Raw genomic sequence first — 27877 nt, 5'->3', positions numbered from 1 at the left:
ATTGAGGTCAGGGCTTTGTGATGGCCACTCCAATACCTTGACTTTGTTGTCCTCAAGCCATTTTGCCACAACTTTGGAAGTATGCTTGTGGTCATTGTCCATTTGGAAGACCCATTTGGGACCAAGCTTTAACTTCCTGACTGATGTCTTGAGATGTTGCTTCAATATATCCACATAATTTGACTTTCTTATGATGCCATCTATTTTGTGAAGTGCACCAGTCCCTCCTGCAGCAAAGCACCCCCACGACATGATACTGCCACCCCCATGCGTCACGGTTGGGAGTGTGTTCTTCGACTTGCAAGCCTCTCCCTTTTTCCTCCAAATATAACAATGGTCATTATGGCCAAACGGTTCTATTTTTGTTTCATCAGACCAGAGGACATTTCTCCAAAAAGTACGATCTTTGTCCCCATGTGCAGTTGCAAACCGTAGTCGGGCTTTTTTATGGCGGTTTTGGAGCAGTGGCTTCATCCTTGCTGAGCGGCCTTTCAGGTTATGTTGATATAGGACTTGTTTTACTGTGGATATAGATACTTTTGTACCTGTTTCCTCCAGCATCTTCACAAGGTCCTTTGCTCTTGTTCTGGGATTGATTTGCACTTTTCACACCAAAGTACGTTCATCTCTAGGATACAGAACGCGTCTGCTTCCTGAGCGGTTTGACAGCTGCGTGGTCCCATGGTGTTTATATTTGCGTACTATTGTTTGTACATTGTGTTTTCGCTGTAAAACACTTAAAAAATCTTAAATATTGGCTGGATTCACAAGATGTTTGTCTTTCATTTGCTGTACACCATGTATTTTTCATAAATGTTTTATGATGAGTATTTAGGCATTTCACGTTGCTCTCTGTAGTTATTCTAGCTGCTTTGGTGATATTTGTGATGGTGGCTGCTATGTAAAACTATGATTTATACGTGAAATATGCACATTTTTCGAACAAAACATATGCTATACAATAAATCTGTTATAAGACTGTCATCTGATGAAGTTGTTTCTTGGTTAGTGACTAATTATATCTTTATTTGGTCGAATTTGTGATAGCTACCTATGCGGTAAAAAAATTGTGAAAATATGCGGTTGAGTCTTTTGCTATCGTGGTTAGCTAATAGAAATACATATTGTGTTTTCGCTGGAAAACATTTTAAAAATCGGAAACGATGGCTGGATTCACAAGATGTGTATCTTTCATCTGGTGTCTTGGACTTGTGATTTCATGATATTTATATGCTAGTATTTACTTGTGGCGCTATGCTAGGCTATGCTAGTCAGCTTTTTTACTGATGAGGATGCTCCCAGATCCGGGATTGTGACCAAGTAGAAGATATTTGTGGAGGGTTGAAATACAGGTTTTAATGACTCCAACCTAAGTGTATGTAAAATTCCGACTTCAACTGTATGTAGGCTACGTGTGCAATTTTTAAATTGATGTAGTTATGTTATGTTTCATGTTTTGTGTGGACCCAAGGGAGAGTAGCTGCTGCTTTTGCAACAGCTAATGGGGATCCTATTAAAATAGCAAAATGGAAACCGGCCGTCGCCTGGCAGAGAGAGAGAGCAAGGCAGCGACACTGGGACTAGAAATTTGTCTGGAGGCTGAGGCCGTGGCTGGGGCTAGAGATGGGTCTGAAGGCTGGGGCCCTGGCTGAGGCCCTGGCTGAGGCTAGAAATGGGGATGTAGGCTGGGGCCCTGGCTGAGGCTAGAGATGGGTCTGAAGGCTGGGGCCCTGGCTGAGGATAGAGATGGGGCTGGGGCCCTGGCTGAGGCTAGAGATGGGTCTGAAGGCTGGGGCCCTGGCTGAGGCTAGAGATGGGCTGGAGGCTGGTGCTGGGGAGGGGTGGGACTGGAGGCTGTGGCTGTGGCCGTGGCCGTGGCTGGGGTTAGAACCAAGGCGGGGCTTAGGCTGAGGCTGGGGCTAGAGATAGGACTGAGGTGGTGGCTGGGCCTAGAGCTGGGACTGGAGGTTGGGGTCGTGCTTTGGGCTAGAGAAGGGGGTGGAAGCTGAAACCGGGGCTGGGGAAAGATATAGAGCTGAGGCTGGGGCTGGAGATGGGACTGGAGGCTGGGGCCGGGAATGGGGCTAGAGTTGGGACTGGAGGCTGGGGGATAGAGATGGGGTTGGAGGCTGAGGCTGGAGACTAGAGATGGGGCTGGAGGCTGAGACCATGGCTGGGGATAGAGTTGGGGCTGGATGCTGGGGCCCGGAATTGGGGCTAGAGAAGGGGTGAGGCCGTGGCTGGGGATGGGACTGGAGGCTGGGGCCAGGGATGGGGCTAGATATCGGACTGGAGGCTGGGACTGGGGCTAGAAATGGGGCTGGAGACTGGGGCTGTGCACTAGAAATGAGGCTGGAGGCTGGGGTTGGGGACTAGAGATGGGGCTGCAGGCTGGGCCTGGGGACTAGAGATGGGGCCGGAGGCTGGGGCTGGGGACTAGAGATGGGGCTGGAGGCTGAGGCTGGGGGCTAGAGATGGGGCTGGAGGCTGGGGCTGGGGACTAGAGATGGGGCTGGAGGCGGGGGCTGGGGACTAGAGATGGGGCTGGGGCTGGGGTCTAGAGATGGGGCTGGAGGCTGGGGCTGGAGACTAGAGATGGGGCTGGAGACTGGGGCTCGGCACTAGAGATGAGGCTGGAGGCTGGGGCTGGGGACTAGAGATGGGGCTGGAGGCGGGGGCTGGGGACTAGAGATGGGGCTGGGGTCTAGAGATGGGGCTGGAGGCTGGGGCTGGAGACTAGAGATGGGGCTGGAGACTGGGGCTCGGCACTAGAGATGAGGCTGGAGGCTGGGGCTGGGGACTAGAGATGGGGCTGGAGGCAGGGGCTGGGGACTAGAGATGGGGCTGGGGCTGGGGTCTAGAGATGGGGTTGGAGGCTGGGGCTGGAGACTAGAGATGGGGCTGGAGGCTGGGGCTGGAGACTAGAGATGGGGCTCGAGGCCGAGGCTGGGGACTAGAGATGGGGCTGGGGCTGGGGTCTAGAGATGGGGCTGGGGCTGGGGCTGGAGACTAGAGATGGGGCTGAAGGTTGAGGCTGGGGACTAGAGATGGGGCTGGAGACTGGGGCTGGGGACTAGAGATGGGGCTGAAGGCTGGGGCTGGGGACTAGAGATGGGGCTGGAGGCTGGGGCTGGAGACTAGAGATGGGGCTGGAGGCTGGGGCTGGAGACTAGAGATGGGGCTGGAGGCCGAGGCTGGGGACTAGAGATGGGGCTGGGGCTGGGGTCTAGAGATGGGGCTGGAGGCTGGGGCCGGGGTGGGGCTGAAGGCTGGGGCCGGGGTGGGGCTAGAGTTAAGGCTGGAGTCTGTGGTAGCGGATTACAACACTCTGGATTATTTTATTTCCACTCTATTCAGAACTAGTCCCAAATCCCACAAATCTTCATCTGAAGGGCGAGAGAAAGACTAAACCTAACACTGAGCTGTGTTTTATAATCCCCTGGGGTGGCTGTGGGCAGAAACCGATTTGGGAATGATAAACAAAAGATAAACTCAATGTTTGGCTTCATCACCATCAGGGCCACTGTATCCTGCATGAGAGACTTCTCCTTGAATGCCCTGTGTTCATCGCCAAATTGTGTGTGTGTTTTTATAGGCTCAAACACAGGAGAGAGAAGAGGGACAGACACAGACAGGATCCATAGGAAGACAGAGAAGAGAGCCACTATACTACAGTCATGGAGAGTCAGTTCCTCCAGCTCTACCATTGGACAGGCCTGTAGAGCCAGTTCCTCCAGCTCTACCATTGGACAGGCCTGTAGAGTCAGTTCCTCCAGCTCTACCATTGGACAGGCCTGTAGAGCCAGTTCCTCCAGCTCTACCATTGGACAGGCCTGTAGAGCCAGTTCCTCCAGCTCTACCATTGGACAGGCCTGTAGAGCCAGTTCCTCCAGCTCTACCATTGGACAGGCCTGTAGAGCCAGTTCCTCCAGCTCTACCATTAGACAGGCCTGTAGAGCCATCACTCTTCACCACATGCCCTCAAATAGCACCGCTGTGTTTGTAAGACATTCTGATACCTCGTCCACTATGCAATTCTACTATGGTTCAGAATGTACATGGGGCATTAAACCTGAACTACAATGGAATGGATATATGTCACAGTTGTCTGAGTGTCTTAGTGTTTGTGTGTGATCATCAGTCTCTCTTCAGGCAAAACTGTCTATGTCTAATTATTCAACTCACCTCTGGCTCTCTCTGGCATTCCATCCCAGGCAAACACCTGTCACCACACACACACACACACACACGCACACGCACACGCACGCACACACACACAGGCACACACACACACAGGCACACACACACACAGGCACACACACACACAGGCACACACACACACACAGGCACACACACACACAGGCACACACACACACACAGGCACACACACACACAGTGAGAGAGCAAGAAAGAGGAGCGAGAACATAAGAGGGGGGAAGGAAGGTGGTGGGGGGAGGGTGTGAAAGACTGAGAGGGGGAGGGGAGGGCAGAAGCGCAGAAGAGATTTCAGTGACAGAGAGAAAAAGACAGCGTACAGACACTCATTCCCACACACCAGACAGGCATTCATCGTGACTGACAGTGATGTATTGGCTTATGTGGAAAACATTGAGATTAATCCATATTAATACGCAGGCTTAAGGACCAATCACTGTCACTGGACCCAGAGGAGCACAGGAAGGAGACAACAGAGGAGAGAAAGATCTGGATAAAGAAGTGGTGAAGGAATGACCCGAGTCTGTGAGACAGAAAAACAGAAACAAAGAGTTTTGGAAGACAAATAAACGAAAGGTAAGAAATAGAGGGTGGGCGGGAGGCGGGTTCTGAAAGGGAGAGAAACAGAGATAAATAGGAAAAGAGAGAGGTGTTGAGAGAGAGATAGGGAAAGAGAGAGATTGTCTGTTCAATTAAAGAGATAATGGTGAAAAGTGTTCATCTGTGGTGTGGAGAGAGAGAGATGGAGAGAGTAAAGAGAGAGAGAGAGATGGAGAGAGTGAAGAAAGAGAGAGATGGAGAGAGTAAAGAGAGAGAGAGAGATGGAGAGAGTGAAGAAAGAGAGAGATGGAGAGAGTGAAGAGAGAGATAGAGAGATGGAGAGAGAGAGAGATGGAGAGAGTGAAGAGAGAGAGAGAGAGAGATGGAGAGAGTGAAGAGAGAGAGATGTTACATTGTTACAACACTGTATATATATAATATAACATTTGTAATGTCTTTATTGTTTTGAAACTTCTGTATGTGTAATGTTTACTGTTAATTTGTATTGTTTATTTCACTTTTGTATAATATCTACCTCACTTGCTTTGGCAATGTTAACACATGTTTCCCATGCCAATAAAGCCCCTTGAATTGAATTGAATTGAATTGAGATGGAGAGAGTGAAGAAAGAGAGAGATGGAGAGAGTGAAGAGAGAGAGAGATGAGGAGAGTAAAGAGAGCTGGAGAGAGTGAAGAGAGAGAAATGGAGAGTAAAGAGAGAGATGGAGAGAGTAAAGAGAGAGAGAGATGGAGGGAGTGAAGAGAGAGAGATGGAGAGAGTCAAGAGAGAGATGGAGAGAGTGAAGAGAGAGAGAGATGAGGAGAGTAAAGAGAGCTGGAGAGAGTGAAGAGAGAGAGATATGGAGAGAGTAAAGAGAGAGATGGAGAGAGTAAAGAGAGAGAGAGATGGAGGGAGTGAAGAGAGAGAGATGGAGAGAGTCAAGAGAGAGATGGAGAGAGTGAAGAGAGAGAGAGATGGAGAGTGAAGAGAGAGAGATGGAGAGAGTAAAGAGAGAGAGAGATGGAGGGAGTGAAGAGAGAGAGATGGAGAGAGTCAAGAGAGAGATGGAGAGAGTGAAGAGAGAGAGAGATGGAGAGTGAAGAGAGAGAGAGATGGAGAGAGTAAAGAGAGAGAGCGAGATAGAGATGGAGAGAGTGAAGAAAGAGAGAGATGGAGAGAGATTGAGAGAGTGAAGAAAGAGAGAGATGGAGAGAGTAAAGAGAGTGATGGAGAGAGTGAAGAGAGAGAGTGAAGAGAGAGTGAAGAGAGAGTGAAGAGCGAGTGAAGAGAGAGTGAAGAAAGAGAGAGATGGATAGAGTGAAGAGAGAGAGAGATGGAGGGAGTGAAGAGAGAGGGAGTGACAAGAGTGAGATGGGGAGAGTGAAGAAAGAGAGAGATAGAGAGAGAGATGGAGAGAGTGAAGAGAGAGAGAGATGGAGAGAGTCAAGACAGAGAGAGTGAAGAGAGGGGGAGAGAGTGAAGAGAGAGAGAGAGATGGAGTGAAGAGAGAGAGAAGGAGAGAGTGAAGAGAGAGAGAAGGAGAGAGTGAAGAGAGAGATGGAGAGAGTGAAAAGAGAGAGATGGAGAGAGTGAAGAGAGAGAGATGGAGAGAGTGAAGAGAAAGAGAGAGTGAAGAGAGAGCGAAGAAAGAGAGAGATGGAGAGAGTGAAGAGAGAGAGAGATGGAGAGTCAAGACAGAGAGAGTGAAGAGAGAGGGAGAGAGTGAAGAGAGAGATGGAGAGAGAGAGGAGAGAGTGAAGAGAGAGATGGAGAGAGTGAAAAGAGAGAGATGGAGAGAGTGAAGAGAGAGAGAGCGAAGAGAGAGTGAAGAAAGAGAGAGATGGATAGAGTGAAGAGAGAGCGAGATGGAGGGACTGAAGAGAGAGGGAGATGGAGAGAGTGAAGAGAGAGATGGAGAGAGTGAAGAGAGAGCGAGTGACAAGAGAGAGAGATGGAGAGAGTGAAGAAATAGAGAGATGGGGAGAGAGAGAGATGGAGAGAGTGAAGAGAGAGAGAGACGGAGAGAGTGAAGAGAGAGCGAGATGGAGAGAGAGAGATGGAGAGAGTGAAGAGAGAGAGAGATGGAGAGAGTCAAGACAGAGAGAGTGAAGAGAGATGGAGAGAGTGAAGAGAGAGAGAGATGGAGAGAGTGAAGAGAGAGATGGAGAGAGTGAAGAGAGAGAGAGATGGAGAGAGTGAAAAGAGAGAGGAGAGAGTGAAGAGAGAGAGAGATGGAGAGAGTCAAGACAGAGAGAGTGAAGAGAGAGAGAGATGGAGAGAGTGAAGAGAGAGATGGAGAGAGTGAAAAGAGAGAGATGGAGAGAGTGAAGAGAAAGAGAGTGAAGAGAGAGTGAAGAAAGAGAGAGATGGAGAGAGTGAAGAGAGAGAGAGATGGAGAGAGTGAAGAGAGAGAGAGATGGAGAGAGTGAAGAGAGAGCGAGATGGAGAGAGAGATGGAGAGAGTGAAGAGAGAGAGAGATGAGAGAGTCAAGACAGAGAGAGTGAAGAGAGATGGAGAGAGTGAAGAGAGAGAGAGAGAGAGAGAGTGAAGAGAGAGATGGAGAGAGTGAAGAGAGAGAGAGATGGAGAGAGTGAAGAGAGAGATGGAGAGAGTGAAAAGAGAGAGATGGAGAGAGTGAAGAGAGAGATGGAGAGAGTGAAAAGAGAGAGATGGAGAGAGTGTAGAGAGAGAGAGAGAGATAGATAGAGAGAGAGAGAGAGAGAGAGAGAGAGAGAGAGAGAGAGAGAGAGAGAGAGAGAGAGTGAAGAGAGCGAAGAGAGTGAAGAGAGAGAGAGAGGGAGAGAGAGAGAGAGAGATAGAGAGAGATGGAGAGAGTGAAGAGAACAGCTCTACAGGAAACAGGGAGGGTAGCGAGTGACAGTGACAGTCAGTAAGAGAGACTGAAGGATGGATGATGGATGGATGGATGAGAAAAAGGAAGGAGGGATGCCGGGGGGAGGTCTTAGGTGCTGTGGGAAGAATGAGGGATAGGATTGAGTAGTGAGAGATGAAAGATGAGAATCGAAATAGAATCTAATGTTATTTGTCACATGCTTTGTTAACAGTGAGTGTAGACCAACAGTGAAATGCTTACTGACCTCCCTGTCTGATACTTAATGGCCATTCACAACAACGCAGATCTTTTATTTTTTTTGGAAATAATAGAGAAATTATAAAGATGAATAAACACACCATAGAAATAATCTGGCTACATACAGAACACAGGGTACCAGTACCAGACGATGTGCAGGGGTACCAGTACCAGACGATGTGCAGGGGTACCAGTACCAGACGATGTGTAGGGGTACTAGTACCAGACGATGTGCAGTGGTACCAGTACCAGACGATGTGCAGTGGTACAAGTACCACACGATGTGTAGGGGTACCAGTACCAGACGATGTGCAGGGGTACCAGTACCAGACGATGTGTAGGGGTACCAGTACCAGACGATGTGCAGGGGTACCAGTACCAGACGATGTGCAGGGGTACCAGTACCAGACGATGTGCAGTGGTACCAGTACCAGACGATGTGCAGTGGTACCAGTACCAGACGATGTGCAGGGGTACCAGTACCAGGCGATGTGCAGGGGTACCAGTACCAGACGATGTGCAGTGGTACCAGTACCAGACGATGTGTAGGGGTACCAGTACCAGACAATATGCAGGGGTACCAGTATCAGACAATGTGCAAGGGTACCAGTACCAGACGATGTGCAGGGGTACCAGTACCAGACAATGTGCAAGGGTACCAGTACCAGACAATGTGCAGGGATACCGGGTACCAGTACCGAGACAATGTGTAGGGGTACCAGTACCAGACGATGTGCAGGGGTACCAGTACCAGACAATGTGCAGAGGTACCAGTACCGAGACGATGTGCAGGGGTACCGGGTACCAGTACCGAGACGATGTGCAGGGGTAACAGTACCGAGACGATGTGCAGGGGTACCAGTACCGAGACGATGTGCAGGGGTACCAGTACCGAGACGATGTGCAGGGGTACCAGTATCAGACAATGTGCAAGGGTACCAGTACCAGACGATGTGCAGGGGTACCAGTACCAGACAATGTGCAAGGGTACCAGTACCAGACAATGTACAGGGATACCGGGTACCAGTACCGAGACAATGTGTAGGGGTACCAGTACCAGACGATGTGCAGGGGTACCAGTACCAGACAATGTGCAGAGGTACCAGTACCGAGACGATGTGCAGGGGTACCGGGTACCAGTACCGAGACGATGTGCAGGGGTAACAGTACCGAGACGATGTGCAGGGGTACCAGTACCGAGACGATGTGCAGGGGTACCAGTACCGAGACGATGTGCAGGGGTACCAGTACCAGACGATGTGTAGGGGTACCAGTACCAGACGATGTGCAGGGGTACCGGGTACCAGTACCGAGACGATGTGCAGGGGTAACAGTAACAAGACGATGTGCAGGGGTACCAGTACCGAGACGATGTGCAGGGGTACCAGTACCAGACGATGTGTAGGGGTACCAGTACCAGACGATGTGCAGGGGTACCAGTACCGAGACGATGTGCAGGGGTACCAGTACCAGACGATGTGCAGGGGTACCAGTACCAGAAGATGTGCAGGGGTACCAGTACCAGACGATGTGTAGGGGTACCAGTACCAGACGATGTGCAGGGGTACCAGTACCAGACGATGTGCAAGGGTACCAGTACCAGACGATGTGCAGTGGTACCAGTACCTGACGATGTGTAGGGGTACCAGTACCAGACGATGTGCAGGGGTACCAGTACCAGGCGATGTGCAGGGGTACCAGTACCAGACGATGTGCAGTGGTACCAGTACCAGACGATGTGTAGGGGTACCAGTACCAGACGATGTGTAGGGGTACCAGTACCAGACGATGTGCAGGGGTACCAGTACCGAGACAATGGGCAGGGGTACCAGTACCAGGATGACGTACAGGGGTACCAGTACCAGACGATGTGCAGGGGTACCAGTACTGAGACGATGTGCAGTGGTACCAGTACCGAGACGGTGTGCAGGGGTACCAGGTCATTGAGGTAGATACTGTATGTACATATAAGTAGGGATAAAGTGACGAGGCAACAAGATAGATAATAAACAGTAACAGCAGTATACTGTAGGTGGGGATAAAGTGACGAGGCAACAAGATAGATAATAAACAGTAACAGCAGCATACTGTAGGTGGGGATAAAGTGACGAGGCAACAAGATAGATAATAAACAGTAACAGCAGTATACTGTAGGTGGGGATAAAGTGACGAGGCAACAAGATAGATAATAAACAGTAACAGCAGTATACTGTAGGTGGGGATAAAGTGACGAGGCAACAAGATAGATAATAAACAGTAACAGCAGTATACTGTAGGTGGGGATAAAGTGACGAGGCAACAAGATAGATAATAAACAGTAACAGCAGTATACTGTAGGTGGGGATAAAGTGACGAGGCAACAAGATAGATAATAAACAGTAACAGCAGTATACTGTAGGTGGGGATAAAGTGACGAGGCAACAAGATAGATAATAAACAGTAACAGCAGTATACTGTAGGTGGGGATAAAGTGACGAGGCAACAAGATAGATAATAAACAGTAACAGCAGCATACTGTAGGTGGGGATAAAGTGACGAGGCAACAAGATAGATAATAGACAGTAACAGCAGTATACTGTAGGTGGGGATAAAGTGACGAGGCAACAAGATAGATAATAAACAGTAACAGCAGCATACTGTAGGTGGGGATAAAGTGACGATGCAACAAGATAGATAATAGACAGTAACAGCAGTATACTGTAGGTGGGGATAAAGTGACGAGGCAACAAGATAGATAATAAACAGTAACAGCAGTATACTGTAGGTGGGGATAAAGTGATGAGGCAACAAGATAGATAATAAACAGTAACAGCAGTATACTGTAGGTGGGGATAAAGTGACGAGGCAACAAGATAGATAATAAACAGTAACAGCAGTGTACTGTAGGTGGGGATAAAGTGACGAGGCAACAAGATAGATAATAAACAGTAACAGCAGTATACTGTAGGTGGGGGTAAAGTGACGAGGCAACAAGATAGATAATAAACAGTAACAGCAGTATACTGTAGGTGGGGATAAAGTGACGAGGCAACAAGATAGATAATAAACAGTAACATCAGTATACTGTAGGTGGGGATAAAGTGACGAGGCAACAAGATAAATAATAAACAGTAACAGCAGTATACTGTAGGTGGGGATAAAGTGACGAGGCAACAAGATAGATAATAAACAGTAACAGCAGTATACTGTAGGTGGGGATAAAGTGACGAGGCAACAAGATAGATAATAAACGGTAACAGCAGTATACTGTAGGTGGGGATAAAGTGACGAGGCAACAAGATAGATAATAAACAGTAACAGCAGTTTACTGTAGGTGGGGATAAAGTGACGAGGCAACAAGATAGATAATAAACAGTAACAGCGGTATACTGTAGGTGGGGATAAAGTGACGAGGCAACAAGATAGATAATAAACAGTAACAGCGGTATACTGTAGTTTGGGATAAAGTGACGAGGCAACTAGATAGATAATAAACAGTAACAGCAGTGTACTGTAGGTGGGGATAAAGTGACGAGGCAACAAGATAGATAATAAACAGTAACAGCAGTATACTGTAGGTGGGGATAAAGTGACGAGGCAACAAGATAGATAATAAACAGTAACAGCAGTATACTGTAGGTGGGGATAAAGTGACGAGGCAAAAAGATAGATAATAAACAGTAACAGCAGTATACTGTAGGTGGGGATAAAGTGACGAGGCAACAAGATAGATAATAAACAGTAACAGCAGTATACTGTAGGTGGGGATAAAGTGACGAGGCAACAAGATAGATAATAAACAGTAACAGCAGTTTACTGTAGGTGGGGATAAAGTGACGAGGCAACTAGATAGATAATAAACAGTAACAGCAGTGTACTGTAGGTGGGGATAAAGTGACGAGGCAACAAGATAGATAATAAACAGTAACAGCAGTATACTGTAGGTGGGGATAAAGTGACGAGGCAACAAGATAGATAATAAACAGTAACAGCAGTATACTGTAGGTGGGGATAAAGTGACGAGGCAACAAGATAGATAATAAACAGTAACAGCGGTATACTGTAGTTTGGGATAAAGTGACGAGGCAACTAGATAGATAATAAACAGTAACAGCAGTGTACTGTAGGTGGGGATAAAGTGACGAGGCAACAAGATAGATAATAAACAGTAACAGCAGTATACTGTAGGTGGGGATAAAGTGACGAGGCAACAAGATAGATAATAAACAGTAACAGCAGTATACTGTAGGTGGGGATAAAGTGACGAGGCAAAAAGATAGATAATAAACAGTAACAGCAGTATACTGTAGGTGGGGATAAAGTGACGAGGCAACAAGATAGATAATAAACAGTAACAGCAGTATACTGTAGGTGGGGATAAAGTGACGAGGCAACAAGATAGATAATAAACAGTAACAGCAGTGTACTGTAGGTGGGGATAAAGTGACGAGGCAACTAGATAGATAATAAACAGTAACAGCAGCGTATGTGATGAGTCAAAACACTTAGTGCAAAATAATCAAGAGATTCAGACAGCATAGAATGGACAGCATAGAATTGACAGCATAGAATGGACAGCATAGAATGGACAGCATAGAATGGACAGCATAGAATGGAGAGCAGATAGAGTGGACAGCATAGAATGGAGAGCATAGAATTGACAGCATATAGAATGGACAGCATAGAATAGACAGCATAGAATGGAGAGCATAGAATGGACAGCATATAGAATAGACAGCATATAGAATGGACAGCATATAGAATGGACAGCATATAGAATGGACAGCATAGAATAGACAGCATAGAATGGAGAGCATAGAATGGACAGCATATAGAATGGACAGCATAGAATGGACAGCATATAGAATGGACAGCATAGAATAGACAGCATATAATGGAGAGCATAGAATGGAGAGCATATAGAATGGACAGCATAGAATGGACAGCATATAGAATGGACAGCATAGAATAGACAGCATATCGAATGGAGAGCATAGAATGGACAGCATATCGAATGGACAGCATATAGAATGGACAGCATATAGAATGGACAGCATATAGAATGGACAGCATATAGAATGGACAGCATATAGAATGGACAGCATAGAATGGACAGCATATAGAATGGACAGCATAGAATGGACAGCATAGAATGGACGGCATATAGAATGGACAGCATAGAATGGACAGCATAGAATTGACAGCATATATAATGGATAGCATAGAATGGACAGCATAGAATGGACAGCATATAGAATGGATAGCATATAATAGATAGCATAGAATGGAGAGCAGATAGAATGGACAGCATAGAATGGAGAGCAGATAGAATGGACAGCAGATGGAATGTACAGCATAGAATGGACAGCAGGTAGAATGGGCAGCATAGAATTGACAGCAGATAGAATGGGCAGCATAGAATGGACATCAGATAGAATGAACAGCAGATAGAATGGACAGCAGATAGATTGGACAGCAGATAGATTGGACAGCAGATAGAATGGACAGCAGATAGAATGGACAGCAGAGACAGCAGATAGAATGTACAGCGGATAGAATGGACCGCAGATGGAATGGACAACACATAGAGTAGACAGCAGATAGAATGGACAGCAGAGACAGCAGATAGAATGGACAGCCGATAGAATGGACCGCAGATATAATGGACAGCAGATATGATGGACCGCAGATGTGTGTGTGTGTGTGTATGTATGTGTGTGTATGTGTGTGTGTGTGTGTGTGTGTGTGTGTGTGTGTGTGTGTGTGTGTGTGTGTGTGCGTGTGTGTGTGTGTGTGTGTGTGTGTGCGTGCGTGCGTGTGAATGTGTGTGTGTGTGATATTGCTGATTTATTGATGCCTTATTGATTAGCTGAATCAGGTGTTTAAGCATTAGACCAGGGCAAAAGATCAAAACTTCCTTCATCTCTTAACGGGAAAATCCACCCAAAACACCTCATTCTTTTAATTCACAGTGTTAAATAACACTAATATGAGAGAACAATATTTTTTATGGTCAAATGTTTCATTTTGGCATAATAATAAGGTTGGTAGCATTATCGTTTTGGAAATATGTTGCAGCTCAAGTAGACTATACAATTCTCAATGCGATGCTTTCTCTAGGGGCTGGGTAGCTAATTAAGCTACTCACAGTAATACCAAAGACTATCAGCATGTTGTCACGATGTTCGTAATAATGGATGGACCAAGGTTCCACATCTTTTGATGAATAAGTGAAACTGGAAACAAAATAACTTACAAAGACCCGTGACTACGTAGTGCTCAAACACACTCTACATAAACAATATCCCATAACCAACAGGTGGAAAAATGTAACTTAAGTATGATCCCCAATTAGAGACAACGATTACCAGCTGCCTCTAATAGGGAATCATACACAAACCCCAACATAGCAAATTAAACCTAGAACCCCACATAGAAATAATAAACTAGACTTAAACCCCTAGTCACACCCTGACTTACTCTACCATAGCTATTGGGCGCTAGCTCAAAAACCCAACATTAGTACTAATTTCGTCAAAATCTTTTCCTAGATGTGAGATAATTAACTTGCTATCTGAAATATCATAAAGCTTTGAAATCGTGACATTACGTATTTTTGAGGAAAATAGGCCTATTTCCTCGACATATACACTTTGAGAAGGGATCGCGTGACGATTGGCCTAGCAACTGCGTGATGCAGCATGACAACGTGAGCACAATTGATCGACAGTCACCTGGGTGGTGCGTTATATGTTCCTTCATTTATATTTAAAAAAATATTTTTTTTAATGTTATTATTTTTCTCTAATGAATATGCCCCTAGTTGAGTAATAATCAACATGTTGTCTGTATATCTAGCAAGAAAACCTAGTAGACTCATTCACTTCCTGTTTCTCAGCTCTGTTATCTCTATCTCAGTCCACAGCTGCTGACCTTTGGTGACCTTTGACAGCCTGATCATGATACCTACCCACCCTTTGACCTTCCTGACCCTGGGCGTGGTCCTAACTCAGAGGTGAGAAGTCAGGGGTCATGGGTCAGGGAGAATCAGGAGATTATATGGAAGGACTTCAATACACAGTGGTGTATGTGGTTCTCATATTGGTACTAATCTCAGTTACTGATCTTACAGGTGGCTAGCTCATATTCCACACCTCTCTTCTTCTCTTCTCCCCTCCACCTCTTCTCTCTCCTACAGTGGTGTATGTGGTTCTCATATTGGTACTAATCTCTCAGTTACTGATCTTACAGGTGGCTAGCTCATATTCCACACCTCTCTTCTTCTCTTCTCCCCTCCACCTCTTCTCTCTCCTACAGTGGTGTATGTGGTTCTCATATTGGTACAAATCTCTCAGTTACTGATCTTACAGGTGGCTAGCTCATATTCCACACCTCTCTTCTTCTCTTCTCCCCTCCACCTCTTCTCTCTCCTACAGTGGTGTATGTGGTTCTCATATTGGTACTAATCTCACAGTTACTGATCTTACAGGTGGCTAGCTCATATTCCACACCTCTCTTCTTCTCTTCTCCCCTCCACCTCTTCTCTCTCCTACAGTGGTGTATGTGGTTCTCATATTGGTACTAATCTCTCAGTTACTGATCTTACAGGTGGCTAGCTCATATTCCACACCTCTCTTCTTCTCTTCTCTCCTCCACCTCTTCTCTCTCCTACAGTGGTGTATGTGGTTCTCATATTGGTACTAATCTCACAGTTACTGATCTTACAGGTGGCTAGCTCATATTCCACACCTCTCTTCTTCTCTTCTCCCCTCCACCTCTTCTCTCTCCTACAGTGGATGTATGTGGTTCTCATATTGGTACAAATCTCACAGTTACTGATCTTACAGGTGGCTAGCTCATATTCCACACCTCTCTTCTTCTCTTCTCCCCTCCACCTCTTCTCTCTCCTACAGTGGTGTATGTGGTTCTCATATTGGTACTAATCTCTCAGTTACTGATCTTACAGGTGGCTAGCTCATATTCCACACCTCTCTTCTTCTCTTCTCTCCTCCACCTCTTCTCTCTCCTACAGTGGTGTATGTGGTTCTCATATTGGTACTAATCTCACAGTTACTGATCTTACAGGTGGCTAGCTCATATTCCACACCTCTCTTCTTCTCTTCTCCCCTCCACCTCTTCTCTCTCCTACAGTGGATGTATGTGGTTCTCATATTGGTACTAATCTCTCAGTTACTGATCTTACAGGTGGCTAGCTCATATTCCACACCTCTCTTCTTCTCTTCTCCCCTCCACCTCTTCTCTCTCCTACAGTGGTGTATGTGGTTCTCATATTGGTACTAATCTCAGTTACTGATCTTACAGGTGGCTAGCTCATATTCCACACCTCTCTTCTTCTCTTCTCCCCTCCACCTCTTCTCTCTCCTACAGTGGATGTATGTGGTTCTCATATTGGTACTAATCTCAGTTACTGATCTTACAGGTGGCTAGCTCATATTCCACACCTCTCTTCTTCTCTTCTCCCCTCCACCTCTTCTCTCTCCTACAGTGGTGTATGTGGTTCTCATATTGGTACAAATCTCACAGTTACTGATCTTACAGGTGGCTAGCTCATATTCCACACCTCTCTTCTTCTCTTCTCCCCTCCACCTCTTCTCTCTCCTACAGTGGATGTATGTGGTTCTCATATTGGTACAAATCTCACAGTTACTGATCTTACAGGTGGCTAGCTCATATTCCACACCTCTCTTCTTCTCTTCTCCCCTCCACCTCTTCTCTCTCCTACAGTGGATGTATGTGGTTCTCATATTGGTACAAATCTCACAGTTACTGATCTTACAGGTGGCTAGCTCATATTCCACACCTCTCTTCTTCTCTTCTCCCCTCCACCTCTTCTCTCTCCTACAGTGGATGTATGTGGTTCTCATATTGGTACTAATCTCAGTTACTGATCTTACAGGTGGCTAGCTCATATTCCACACCTCTCTTCTTCTCTTCTCCCCTCCACCTCTTCTCTCTCCTACAGTGGATGTATGCTCCCTGAGAGTCACCACTGGGAGGACTCAAATGGCTCCCAGCTGCATCCCACCATCCAGAAACTAATGAAGGGATATAACCGCTACATGAGGCCCAACTTCAATGGTGTGGAGAGTTAACACACACACACACACACACACACACACACACACACACACACACACACACACACACACACACACACACACACACACACACACACACACACACACACACACACACACACACACACACACACACACACACACACACACACACACAAACAAAACCTACTGAAGTGCTATAACAGTCTCTCTCCTCTCCAGAGGGCCCTGTTGAGATTGGGATGAGTCTGGATATCGCCAGCATTGATGCCATCTCAGAAATCAATATGGTAATGTTGAACCTGTGTGTGTGTGTCTGGGTCTGCTTGCATGCATGTCTGTTTTAATGTGTAAATCTCTCTCTCTCTCTCTCTCTCTCTCTCTCTCTCTCTCTCTCTCTCTCTCTCTCTCTCTCTCTCTCTCTCTCTCTCTCTCTCTCTCTCCTCTCTCTCTCTCTCTCTCTCTCTCTCTCTCTCTCTCTCTCTCTCTCTCTCTCTCTCTCTCTCTCTCTCTCTCTCTCTCTCTCTCTCTCTCTCACCTGGTCCTCAGGACTACACAGCCACTATCTTCTTGCGTCAGCGTTGGAGGGACTCACGGCTGGTGTTCCCAGGGAATGAGAGTGTGAGTGTGGATGGACGACTAGTCTCCCTCCTCTGGATCCCAGACACCTTCATTCCAGACTCCAAACGCTCCTTCCTGCATGACGTCACTGTGGAGAACCGTCTCATACGGATCTTCAGCAACGGGACCGTTCTCTATGCTCTACGGTACGTACTAATGTCTTGTGTACTTGTGGCTCAGTCGCTAGAGCATGGCGCTTGCAATGCCAAGGGTTCTGGGTCGGAATCCTTCTGGGGCCACCCGTACGTAAAAAATGCCTGACTATGCCTGACTGTGATTCGCTTTGGATAAAGGCGTCAGCTTAATGGCATGTATTATTATATTATTATAAACTGCCCTGGTGGTGTTGAAGTACAGATACTCCCCAAGAGTAGACTCCATTCCTGTGCATCTAACCCTCTCTGCAAAAACTATTCCCTTTCCAACTGGATGACCGTAAGGTACAGCAACAGGTTGTCCACAGACCAGCTGTTTATCAACAGGTTGTCCACAGACCAGCTGTTTATTAACAGGTTGTCCACAGACCAGCTGTTTATTAACAGGTTGTCCACAGACCAGCTGTTTATCAACATGCTGTCCACAGACCAGCTGTTTATCAACAGGTTGTCCACAGACCAGCTGTTTATCAACAGGTTGTCCACAGACCAGCTGTTTATTAACATGCTGTCCACAGACCAGCTGTTTATTAACATGTTGTCCACAGACCAGCTGTTTATCAACAGGTTGTCCACAGACCAGCTGTCTACACACCACCTTTGCATCTATCACTCTCTATATCTCACTCCATCTCTCTCTCTCTCCACCCCCATCTCCCCACCCTCCCCATCACAGAATAACAGCGACCATCGCCTGTAACATGGACCTGACCAAGTACCCAATGGACAGACAGGTGTGCACCCTACAGCTGGAGAGCTGTGAGTAGCCCACCCTTCCTGTTTGTCTTGGCGTGGACACACACACACACAACACACACACACACACAACACACACACACACACACACACACACACACACACACACACACACACACACACACACACACACACACACACACACACACACACACACACACACACACACACACACACACACACACACACAGTCTTGTACAGCTAACCTTGTGGGGACACACAATTCAGTCCCATTCAAAAATCCTATTTTCCCTATCCCTAAACCTAACCCTAACCTGTAATCTTAACCTAACCTTAACCTTAACCCTAACCTTTAACATAGTTCGAACAATAAATCTAACCTTAACCCTAAACTCCCTGAAAAATTGCTTTTGACCTCGTGGGGACTAACAATATGTCACCAGTTGGTCAAATGTTTGTTGGTTTACTCTTCTTGTGGAGACTTCTGGTGCTAGTTTAGTTAAAAACGTCCATGGAGGACAAGTGTGTGATTGTGTGTGTTTCCAGGGGGCTATAACCTACAGGATGTAATCTTCCACTGGACTAGAGGGAATGACTCAGTGAAGGGTCTGGACACACTGCGCCTTGCCCAGTACAGTGTTGAGAGTTACTACACATCTGTTTCTGAGGCTGTCTATGAGACAGGTACCTGTGTGTGTGTGTGTGCGTGTGTGTGTGTGTGCGCGCGTGCAAACATAACTTACCTTACAGTCTACTGGTCTATCTCACCAAGTACGACACTATAAAGTCAGATAACTGCTTCTAACCTGTTCGCGCATGCTTTGTGTCTGCGGGCCTCCTTGTGTGTTTGTGTGTGTGTGTGTGTGTGTGTGTGTGTGTGTGTGTGTGTGTGTGTGTGTGTGTGTGTGTATGTGTGTGTACAGGGCTGTACCCGAAGCTGGTGCTCCACTTTGCTCTGCGCAGGAACGTGTTGTTCTTCATCCTGGAGACATACGCCCCTTCTACTCTGTTGGTGGTGCTCTCCTGGGTCTCCTTCTGGATCAGCCAATCATCTGTCCCCGCACGCACCTGCATCGGTCAGTCACACTGCGTGTGTGTATTAACCCTGTCACTTACATATTCATTCATTCATTTGAGTATAGAGTACAAGCAAGTTCCATTCGTCATCCATCCACCCATCCGTCTAGGTGTATTACTACTGACTATGACTGTCATTGTAATGATTCTCCAGGTGTGACCACAGTGCTGACTATGACTGTCATTCTAATGATTCTCCAGGTGTGACCACAGTGCTGACTATGACTGTCAGTCTAATGATTCTCCAGGTGTGACCACAGTGCTGACTATGACTGTCATTGTAATGATTCTCCAGGTGTGACCACAGTACTGACTATGACTGTCATTCTAATGATTCTCCAGGTGTGACCACAGTGCTGACTATGACTGTCATTGTAATGATTCTCCAGGTGTGACCACAGTGCTGACTATGACTGTCATTATAATGATTCTCCAGGTGTGACCACAGTACTGACTATGACTGTCAGTCTAATGATTCTCCAGGTGTGACCACAGTACTGACTATGACTGTCATTATAATGATTCTCCAGGTGTGACCACAGTGCTGACTATGACTGTCATTCTAATGATTCTCCAGGTGTGACCACAGTGCTGACTATGACTGTCATTGTAATGATTCTCCAGGTGTGACCACAGTGCTGACTATGACTGTCATTGTAATGATTCTCCAGGTGTGACCACAGTGCTGACTATGACTGTCATTCTAATGATTCTCCAGGTGTGACCACAGTGCTGACTATGACTGTCATTATAATGATTCTCCAGGTGTGACCACAGTGCTGACTATGACTGTCATTGTAATGATTCTCCAGGTGTGACCACAGTGCTGACTATGACTGTCATTGTAATGATTCTCCAGGTGTGACCACAGTGCTGACTATGACTGTCATTGTAATGATTCTCCAGGTGTGACCACAGTGCTGACTATGACTGTCATTCTAATGATTCTCCAGGTGTGACCACAGTGCTGACTATGACTGTCATTCTAATGATTCTCCAGGTGTGACCACAGTGCTGACTATGACTGTCATTCTAATGATTCTCCAGGTGTGACCACAGTGCTGACTATGACTGTCATTCTAATGATTCTCCAGGTGTGACCACAGTGCTGACTATGACTGTGATTCTAATGATTCTCCAGGTGTGACCACAGTGCTGACGATGACTGTCATTATAATGATTCTCCAGGTGTGACCACAGTGCTGACTATGACTGTCATTATAATGATTCTCCAGGTGTGACCACAGTACTGACTATGACTGTCATTATAATGATTCTCCAGGTGTGACCACAGTGCTGACTATGACTGTCATTATAATGATTCTCCAGGTGTGACCACAGTACTGACTATGACTGTCATTGTAATGATTCTCCAGGTGTGACCACAGTGCTGACTATGACTGTCATTCTAATGATTCTCCAGGTGTGACCACAGTGCCGACTATGACTGTCATTCTAATGATTCTCCAGGTGTGACCACAGTGCTGACTATGACTGTCATTCTAATGATTCTCCAGGTGTGACCACAGTGCTGACTATGACTGTCGTTATAATGATTCTCCAGGTGTGACCACAGTACTGACTATGACTGTCATTATAATGATTCTCCAGGTGTGACCACAGTACTGACTATGACTGTTATTGTAATGATTCTCCAGGTGTGACCACAGTGCTGACTATGACTGTCATTCTAATCATTCTCCAGGTGTGACCACAGTGCTGACTATGACTGTCATTCTACTGATTCTCCAGGTGTGACCACAGTGCTGACTATGACTGTCATTCTAATGATTCTCCAGGTGTGACCACAGTGCTGACTATGACTGTCATTCTAATGATTCTCCAGGTGTGACCACAGTACTGACTATGACTGTCATTCTAATGATTCTCCAGGTGTGACCACAGTGCTGACTATGACTGTCATTGTAATGATTCTCCAGGTGTGACCACAGTACTGACTATGACTGTCGTTCTAATGATTCTCCAGGTGTGACCACCGTGCTGACTATGACTGTCATTCTAATGATTCTCCAGGTGTGACCATAGTGCTGACTATGACTGTCATTCTAATGATTCTCCAGGTGTGACCACAGTGCTGACGATGACTACTCTCATGATGGGTGCCCGTACCTCTCTCCCCAACGCCAACTGTTTCATCAAGGCCATAGACGTGTACCTGGGCATCTGTTTCACCTTCATCTTTGGGGCGCTGCTGGAGTACGCCTGCGCCCACTTCTGTACCGTGCAGCACCAAACCGTAGGAGACATACATAGGGTTTGTCAAATAGAGAAAAGTGTGTGTCTGTCAAATGAAATCAAATGCTATTTGTCACAAGCTTGGTAAACAACAGGTGCAGACTAACAGTGACGGGTCCATCCCCAACAATGCAGAGAGTGTATGTATATATGTGTACTTAAGATGAGACCCCCCCCCACGACAAAATGTCTCTCTTCTCCTCAGGAGCTCCTTCAGGAGTTTGATGATTCCAACAGAAACGGTACCATGCCCGTGGTCAGCTCCAGCCAACCAAATCAGGTCCTTGAGCTAGGCTCCACCCAAAAGGATCTTGTTGACCAATCGGAGACGAGTGTCAGCGAGGCCGAGGCTACAGAGAAGAAGCCGGGGAAGGGGTGTGGCCTGACGTCGTTTAGGAACGCGTCGCGGCGTGCGGTGTCTGTGTTTAGTGTAGAGAACCCTCACAACATCGACCGCCACGCTCGCACCGTGTTCCCCCTCACCTTCCTGGCGGTTAATGTCTTCTACTGGCTCTACTATCTTTTCATCTGATCTGAGTAGCACACATCCTATCATCTGATCTGATCAGAGTAGCACACATCTCTTGATCTGATCTGAGTAGCACACATCTCTTGATCTGATTTGAGTAGCACACATCTCTTGATCTGATTTGAGTAGCACACATCTCTTGATCCGATCTGAGTAGCACACATTTCTTGATCTGATCTGAGTAGCACACATCCCATCACCTGATCTGAGTAGCACACATCTCTTGATCTGATCTGAGTAGCACACATCTCTTGATCTGATCTGAGTAGCACACATCTCTTGATCTGATCTGAAAAGTCTCTTCTCATCATCTGATCTGATCCGAATGGCTCCCTATTTTCTATGAGGTACACTACTTTTGACCAAAGCACAGTAGTGCGCTATATAGGGACTGTGTCCAAAAATGGCCTCCTTTTCCCTATGTAGTGCACTACTTTGACCAACACCTATAGAGAAGGACCCTGGTCAAAAATGGTGCACTACACTCTTAGAAAAAAAGGTTCTAGCTAGAACCTTAAAGGGTTCTTCAGTTGTCTACATAGGAGGACCCATTGAATAACCCTTATTGGTTTAAGGTAGAACCTTTTTGGTTCCTGGTAAAAACCCTTTTGGGTTCCATGTACAGTTCATTCAGAAAGTGTTCAGATCCCTTGACATATCCCACATTTTGTTACATTACAGTCTTGTTTTAAAATGGATGAAATAGTGAATTATTCTTCTCATCAATCTACACACAATATCCCATAATGACAAAGCAAAAACAGATTTTTCGGAATATTAGCAAATGTATAAAAAATAAAAACTGAAATATCAAATGTACATGAGTATTCAGACTCTTTACTCAGTACGTTGTTGAAACACCTTTGGCAAAGATTACAGCCTCGAGTCATCTTAGGTATGACGCTACAAGCTTGGCACACATGTATTTGGGGAGTTTCTCCCATCCTTCTCTGCAGATCCTCTCAATTGAATTTTCCACAGGTGGACTCCATTCAAGTTGTAGAAACATCTCAAGGAGGATCAATGGAAACAAGATGCACATGAGCTCAATTTCGAGTCTCATAGCAAAGGGTCTGAATACTTATTTAAATAAGATATTTATGATATTTTAAACCAAAAAGGGTTCTATCTGGAACCGAAATGGGGTTTCCTATGGAGACAGTCAAATAACTCTTTTGGAACCCTTTTTTCTAAGTGTGTATATAGGGATGAGGTGCCACTGGACTGCCCTACACTGGACTGCCCCACACTGGACTGCCCCACACTGGACTGCCCCACACTGGACTGCCCCACACTGGTCTGCCCTACACTGGACTGCCCCACACTGGACTGCCCCACACTGGACTGCCCCACACTGGTCTGCCCCACACTGGACTGCCCCACACTGGACTGGCCCACACTTTCTGCCCTACACTGGACTGCCCCACACTGGACTGCCCCACACTGGACTGCCCCACACTGGTCTGCCCCACACTGGACTGCCCTACACTGGACTGCCCCACACTGGACTACCCTACACTGGACTGCCCCACACTGGACTACCCTATACTGGACTGCCCTACACTGGACTGCCCCACACTGGTCTGCCCCACACTGGACGGCCCTACACTGGACTGCCCCACACTGGACTGCCCTACACTGGACTGCCCCACACTGGACTGCCCTACACTGGACTGCCCCACACTGGACTACCCTACACTGGACTGCCCCACACTGGACTACCCTACACTGGACTGCCCCACACTGGACTGCCCCACACTGGTCTGCCCTACACTGCTCTGCCCCACACTGGACTGCCCCACACTGGACTGCCCCACACTGGACTGCCCCACACTGGTCTGCCCCACACTGGACTGCCCTACACTGGACTGCCCCACACTGGACTGCCCTACACTGGACTGCCCTACACTGGACTGCCCTACACTGGACTGCCCCACACTGGATCAAACCTATCATTCAATGGTCTTCATAAACTTTGGATGCATTTTTTTGTATCTGTACATTTTATTTAATGTTTTATCATGGGTATATTATTTATGATAATAATTATTTATTTGTGTACTTGTGTTTGTCTTGTGAATTTGCAACAATAAAATAGGGGACCATATATATTTCAATGTGATTTGTCTTTAGTCAGTAGGCCTATCCAGACATACTGACCACACTGCTCGGGTCGCGTGCGAGATCGTTGCAAAATAAATGTACAAATACATGTTATTCAATCATTGCACCCACACTCTCCCATCGCCTCATTGGTTTTTAGGAGCATATACCCACGTGGTTTATTGAAAGATGAACTGAGGTCCATACTCCAGTCCAGTTGGTGGTGGTAATGCCCCATAAAGTTAGTTACCAACTGCCATATAAAGTCAAAAGAAGAAGAAAAAGCCTTGAAGGAGGAGAGATTACTAGAAACAAACTCTATTTACCCTTTTATCTGTGGATTAAATGTCGGAGTAGAGGACCTTATGCATTTCAGGTAAAATAACAACAATAATTGCTGAATTGCCGTACATGTTTAATGCTTTTCGACCTGTCCCCAAATTAATATAGATGGTTTAGGGTTCGTTTTGATATTTCAACCTGCGTGTCCTGATGGCGTCTGGTGTGAGTGGACAACATCAACATGCGCCCGGTCTAGTCAGCATGTAAGCTTAACTTAGAGTTAATACCTTTCTGAATCAAATGGTGGGAGTATTGTTCTTCAGAGACAAAGGCTTCATCTGACACTGATATACAGTACATGATTAAAAGTATGTGGACACCTGCTCGTCGAACATCTCATTCCAAAACCATGGGCATTAATATGTAGTTTGTCCCCCCTTTGCTGCTATTACAGCCTCCAGTCCTCTGGGAAGGTTTTCCACTAGATGTTGGAACATTGCTGCAAGGACTTTCTTCCAATCAGGAGGAAACCTGGTACCATCCCGACAGTGAAGCATGGTGGTGGCAGCACCATGCTGTGGGGATGTTTTTCAGCGGCAGGGACTGGGAGACTATTCAGGATCGATGCAAAGATGAATGGAGCAAAGTACAGAGAGATCCTTGATGAAAACCTGCTCCAGAGCGCTCAGAACCTCAGATTGTGTCGAAGGTTCACCATCCAACAGGACAACGAAGCTTAGCACACAGTCAAGACAACGCAGGAGTGGCTTCGGGACAAGTCTCTGTATGTCCTTGAGCGGCCCAGCCAGAGCCCGGACTTGAACTAGATCGAACATTTCTGAAGAGACCTGAAAATAGCTGTGCAGCGACGCTCCCCATCCAACCTGACAGAGCATGAGAGGATCTGCAGAGAAGAATGGGAGAAACTCCCCAAATACAGGTATGCCAAGCTTGTAGCGTCATACCAAGAAGACTTGTGGCTGTAATCGCTGCCAAAGGTGCTTCAACAAAGTACTGAGTAAAGGGTCTGAATATGTACGTAAATTCGAAAAACGTGTTTTTGCTTTGTCATCAAGGGGTATTGTGTGTCATTAAAAAAAAAATGTTTAGAATAAGGCTGTAACATAACAAAATGTGGAAAAAGTCAAGGAGTCTGAATACTTTCCAAAGGCACTGTAGATACTGTCTTATCAGTGGTGTGAATTCCTGTAGATAATTATTGACACCTAGTGTACATCGTTCAGATAATATTTATTATTAGCAAAATTGTATTTGTCATCATACTGTTTATAAAGTACATCTCAATTTGAGGATAAAGGAACATTGTGCAGTGTAAAAATCATCCTATAAACAAAACAGTAGGTATGGCTTCTGTCTGTACAGATAGAGGTGATGCTTCTGTCTGTACAGATATAGGTGATGCTTCTGTCTGTACAGATAGAGGTGATGCTTCTGTCTGTACAGATAGAGGTGATGCTTCTGTCTGTACAGATATAGGTGATGCTTCTGTCTGTACAGATAGAGGTGATGCTTCTGTCTGTACAGATAGAGGTGATGCTTCTGTCTGTACAGATATAGGTGATGCTTCTGTCTGTACAGATAGAGGTGATGCTTCTGTCTGTACAGATAAAGGTGATGCTTCTGTCTGTACAGATAGAGGTGATGCTTCTGTCTGTACAGATAGAGGTGATGCTTCTGTCTGTACAGATAGAGGTGATGCTTCTGTCTGTACAGATATAGGTGATGCTTCTGTCTGTACAGATATAGGTGATGCTTCTGTCTGTACAGATAGAGGTGATGCTTCTGTCTGTACAGATATAGGTGATGCTTCTGTCTGTACAGATAGAGGTGATGCTTCTGTCTGTACAGATAGAGGTGATGCTTCTGTCTGTACAGATAGAGGTGATGCTTCTGTCTGTACAGATAGAGGTGATGCTTCTGTCTGTACAGATAGAGGTGATGCTTCTGTCTGTACAGATAGAGGTGATGCTTCTGTCTGTACAGATAGAGGTGATGCTTCTGTCTGTACAGATATAGGTGATGCTTCTGTCTGTACAGATATAGGTGATGCTTCTGTCTGTACAGATAGAGGTGATGCTTCTGTCTGTACAGATAGAGGTGATGCTTCTGTCTGTACAGATAGAGGTGATGCTTCTGTCTGTACAGATAGAGGTGATGCTTCTGTCTGTACAGATAGAGGTGATGCTTCTGTCTGTACAGATATAGGTGATGCTTCTGTCTGTACAGATAGAGGTGATGCTTCTGTCTGTACAGATAGAGGTGATGCTTCTGTCTGTACAGATATAGGTGATGCTTCTGTCTGTACAGATAGAGGTGATGCTTCTGTCTGTACAGATAGAGGTCATGCTTCTGTCTGTACAGATAGAGGTGATGCTTCTGTCTGTACAGATATAGGTGATGCTTCTGTCTGTACAGATAGAGGTGATGCTTCTGTCTGTACAGATAGAGGTCATGCTTCTGTCTGTACAGATAGAGGTGATGCTTCTGTCTGTACAGATAGAGGTCATGCTTCTGTCTGTACAGATAGAGGTGATGCTTCTGTCTGTACAGATAAAGGTGATGCTTCTGTCTGTACAGATAGAGGTGATGCTTCTGTCTGTACAGATAGAGGTCATGCTTCTGTCTGTACAGACAGAGGTGATAAGGCAAAGGGGAAAACAATGTTAAAGGGATAGTTTCGGATTTTGGCAATTAGGCCCTTTTTTCTACTTACCGAGAGTCAGATGAACTCATGGATACCAATTGTATGTCTCTGTGTGTAGTTTGAAGAAAGTTGAAGGGCGGTTCTGGAGCCATTTTTGCAGCTTAAATGCACTGACTGGAACTCTACAGAACAAGTTCAAGTAGCATGGAGCTAGGAAAAAGTCTTAATTTACAAAATCTGGAAGTATCCCTTTAAAGCGCATCACATACAGTAAATCACTCTGTTTTTCTTCCAACTCCATTGTCTTCCATTCCTGTTCTATGGAACATTCTCACCGTAAATCGCTCATTGTCCCTTTGTCATTTATTAAGGTATAATTTCATATCCTTTCTGTACACTGGCTCAATATTAAATTTCGTCCACATCTCTACAACAATCTGAAAGACACATCCTCCCTCTGATATTCCTCCAATCATCTCCAATCTTTCCTTAACATCGTTATGCCTTAGGTGCATTTCTTTGACTCCCATTCCTGCAATGAAAATCAACAGTTTAATATTTGTGTGTG

General features: G+C 46.1%; 2 protein-coding genes across 3 annotated transcripts in view; one reads left to right on the top strand and one right to left on the bottom strand.

The window, feature by feature from the left end:
• Positions 1-4544: 4544 nt before the first annotated feature.
• On the top strand, positions 4545-23599 carry gabrp (gamma-aminobutyric acid type A receptor subunit pi). The gene is made up of 10 exons (XM_055887978.1): positions 4545-4791; positions 14746-14842; positions 16811-16928; positions 17129-17194; positions 17454-17671; positions 18357-18439; positions 18944-19081; positions 19321-19473; positions 21556-21749; positions 21936-23599. Exons 2-10 carry the CDS (start codon positions 14787-14789, stop codon positions 22260-22262), a joined length of 1353 nt encoding a protein of 450 aa, XP_055743953.1. The 5' UTR covers positions 4545-4791; positions 14746-14786; the 3' UTR covers positions 22263-23599.
• Positions 23600-27189: 3590 nt separating this feature from the next.
• Positions 27190-27877, bottom strand: part of LOC129827394 (actin filament-associated protein 1-like 1) — a 119039-nt gene continuing 118351 nt past the window's right edge. For both annotated transcript variants that reach the window (XM_055888188.1, XM_055888187.1), the window contains exon 18: positions 27190-27841. In XM_055888188.1, the coding sequence (XP_055744163.1) occupies positions 27815-27841 (27 nt within the window). In that variant the 3' untranslated portion in view covers positions 27190-27814. The remainder of the gene's footprint in view (positions 27842-27877) is intronic.

Source organism: Salvelinus fontinalis, chromosome 29 (genome assembly GCF_029448725.1).
Source record: "Salvelinus fontinalis isolate EN_2023a chromosome 29, ASM2944872v1, whole genome shotgun sequence".
In the NCBI taxonomy this organism is placed as follows: domain Eukaryota; kingdom Metazoa; phylum Chordata; class Actinopteri; order Salmoniformes; family Salmonidae; genus Salvelinus; species Salvelinus fontinalis.
This window is presented reverse-complemented; position numbering and strand designations above follow the sequence as displayed.

Coding starts and splice junctions, on each gene's coding strand:
- gabrp (XM_055887978.1), top strand. CDS start 14,787: ATGATACCTACCCACCCTTTGACCTTCCTGACCCTGGGCGTGGTCCTA. Junction 18,440..18,943: donor CACCCTACAGCTGGAGAGCT/GTGAGTAGCCCA, acceptor GTGTGTTTCCAG/GGGGCTATAACCTACAGGAT. Junction 19,474..21,555: donor CCCCGCACGCACCTGCATCG/GTCAGTCACACT, acceptor ATGATTCTCCAG/GTGTGACCACAGTGCTGACG.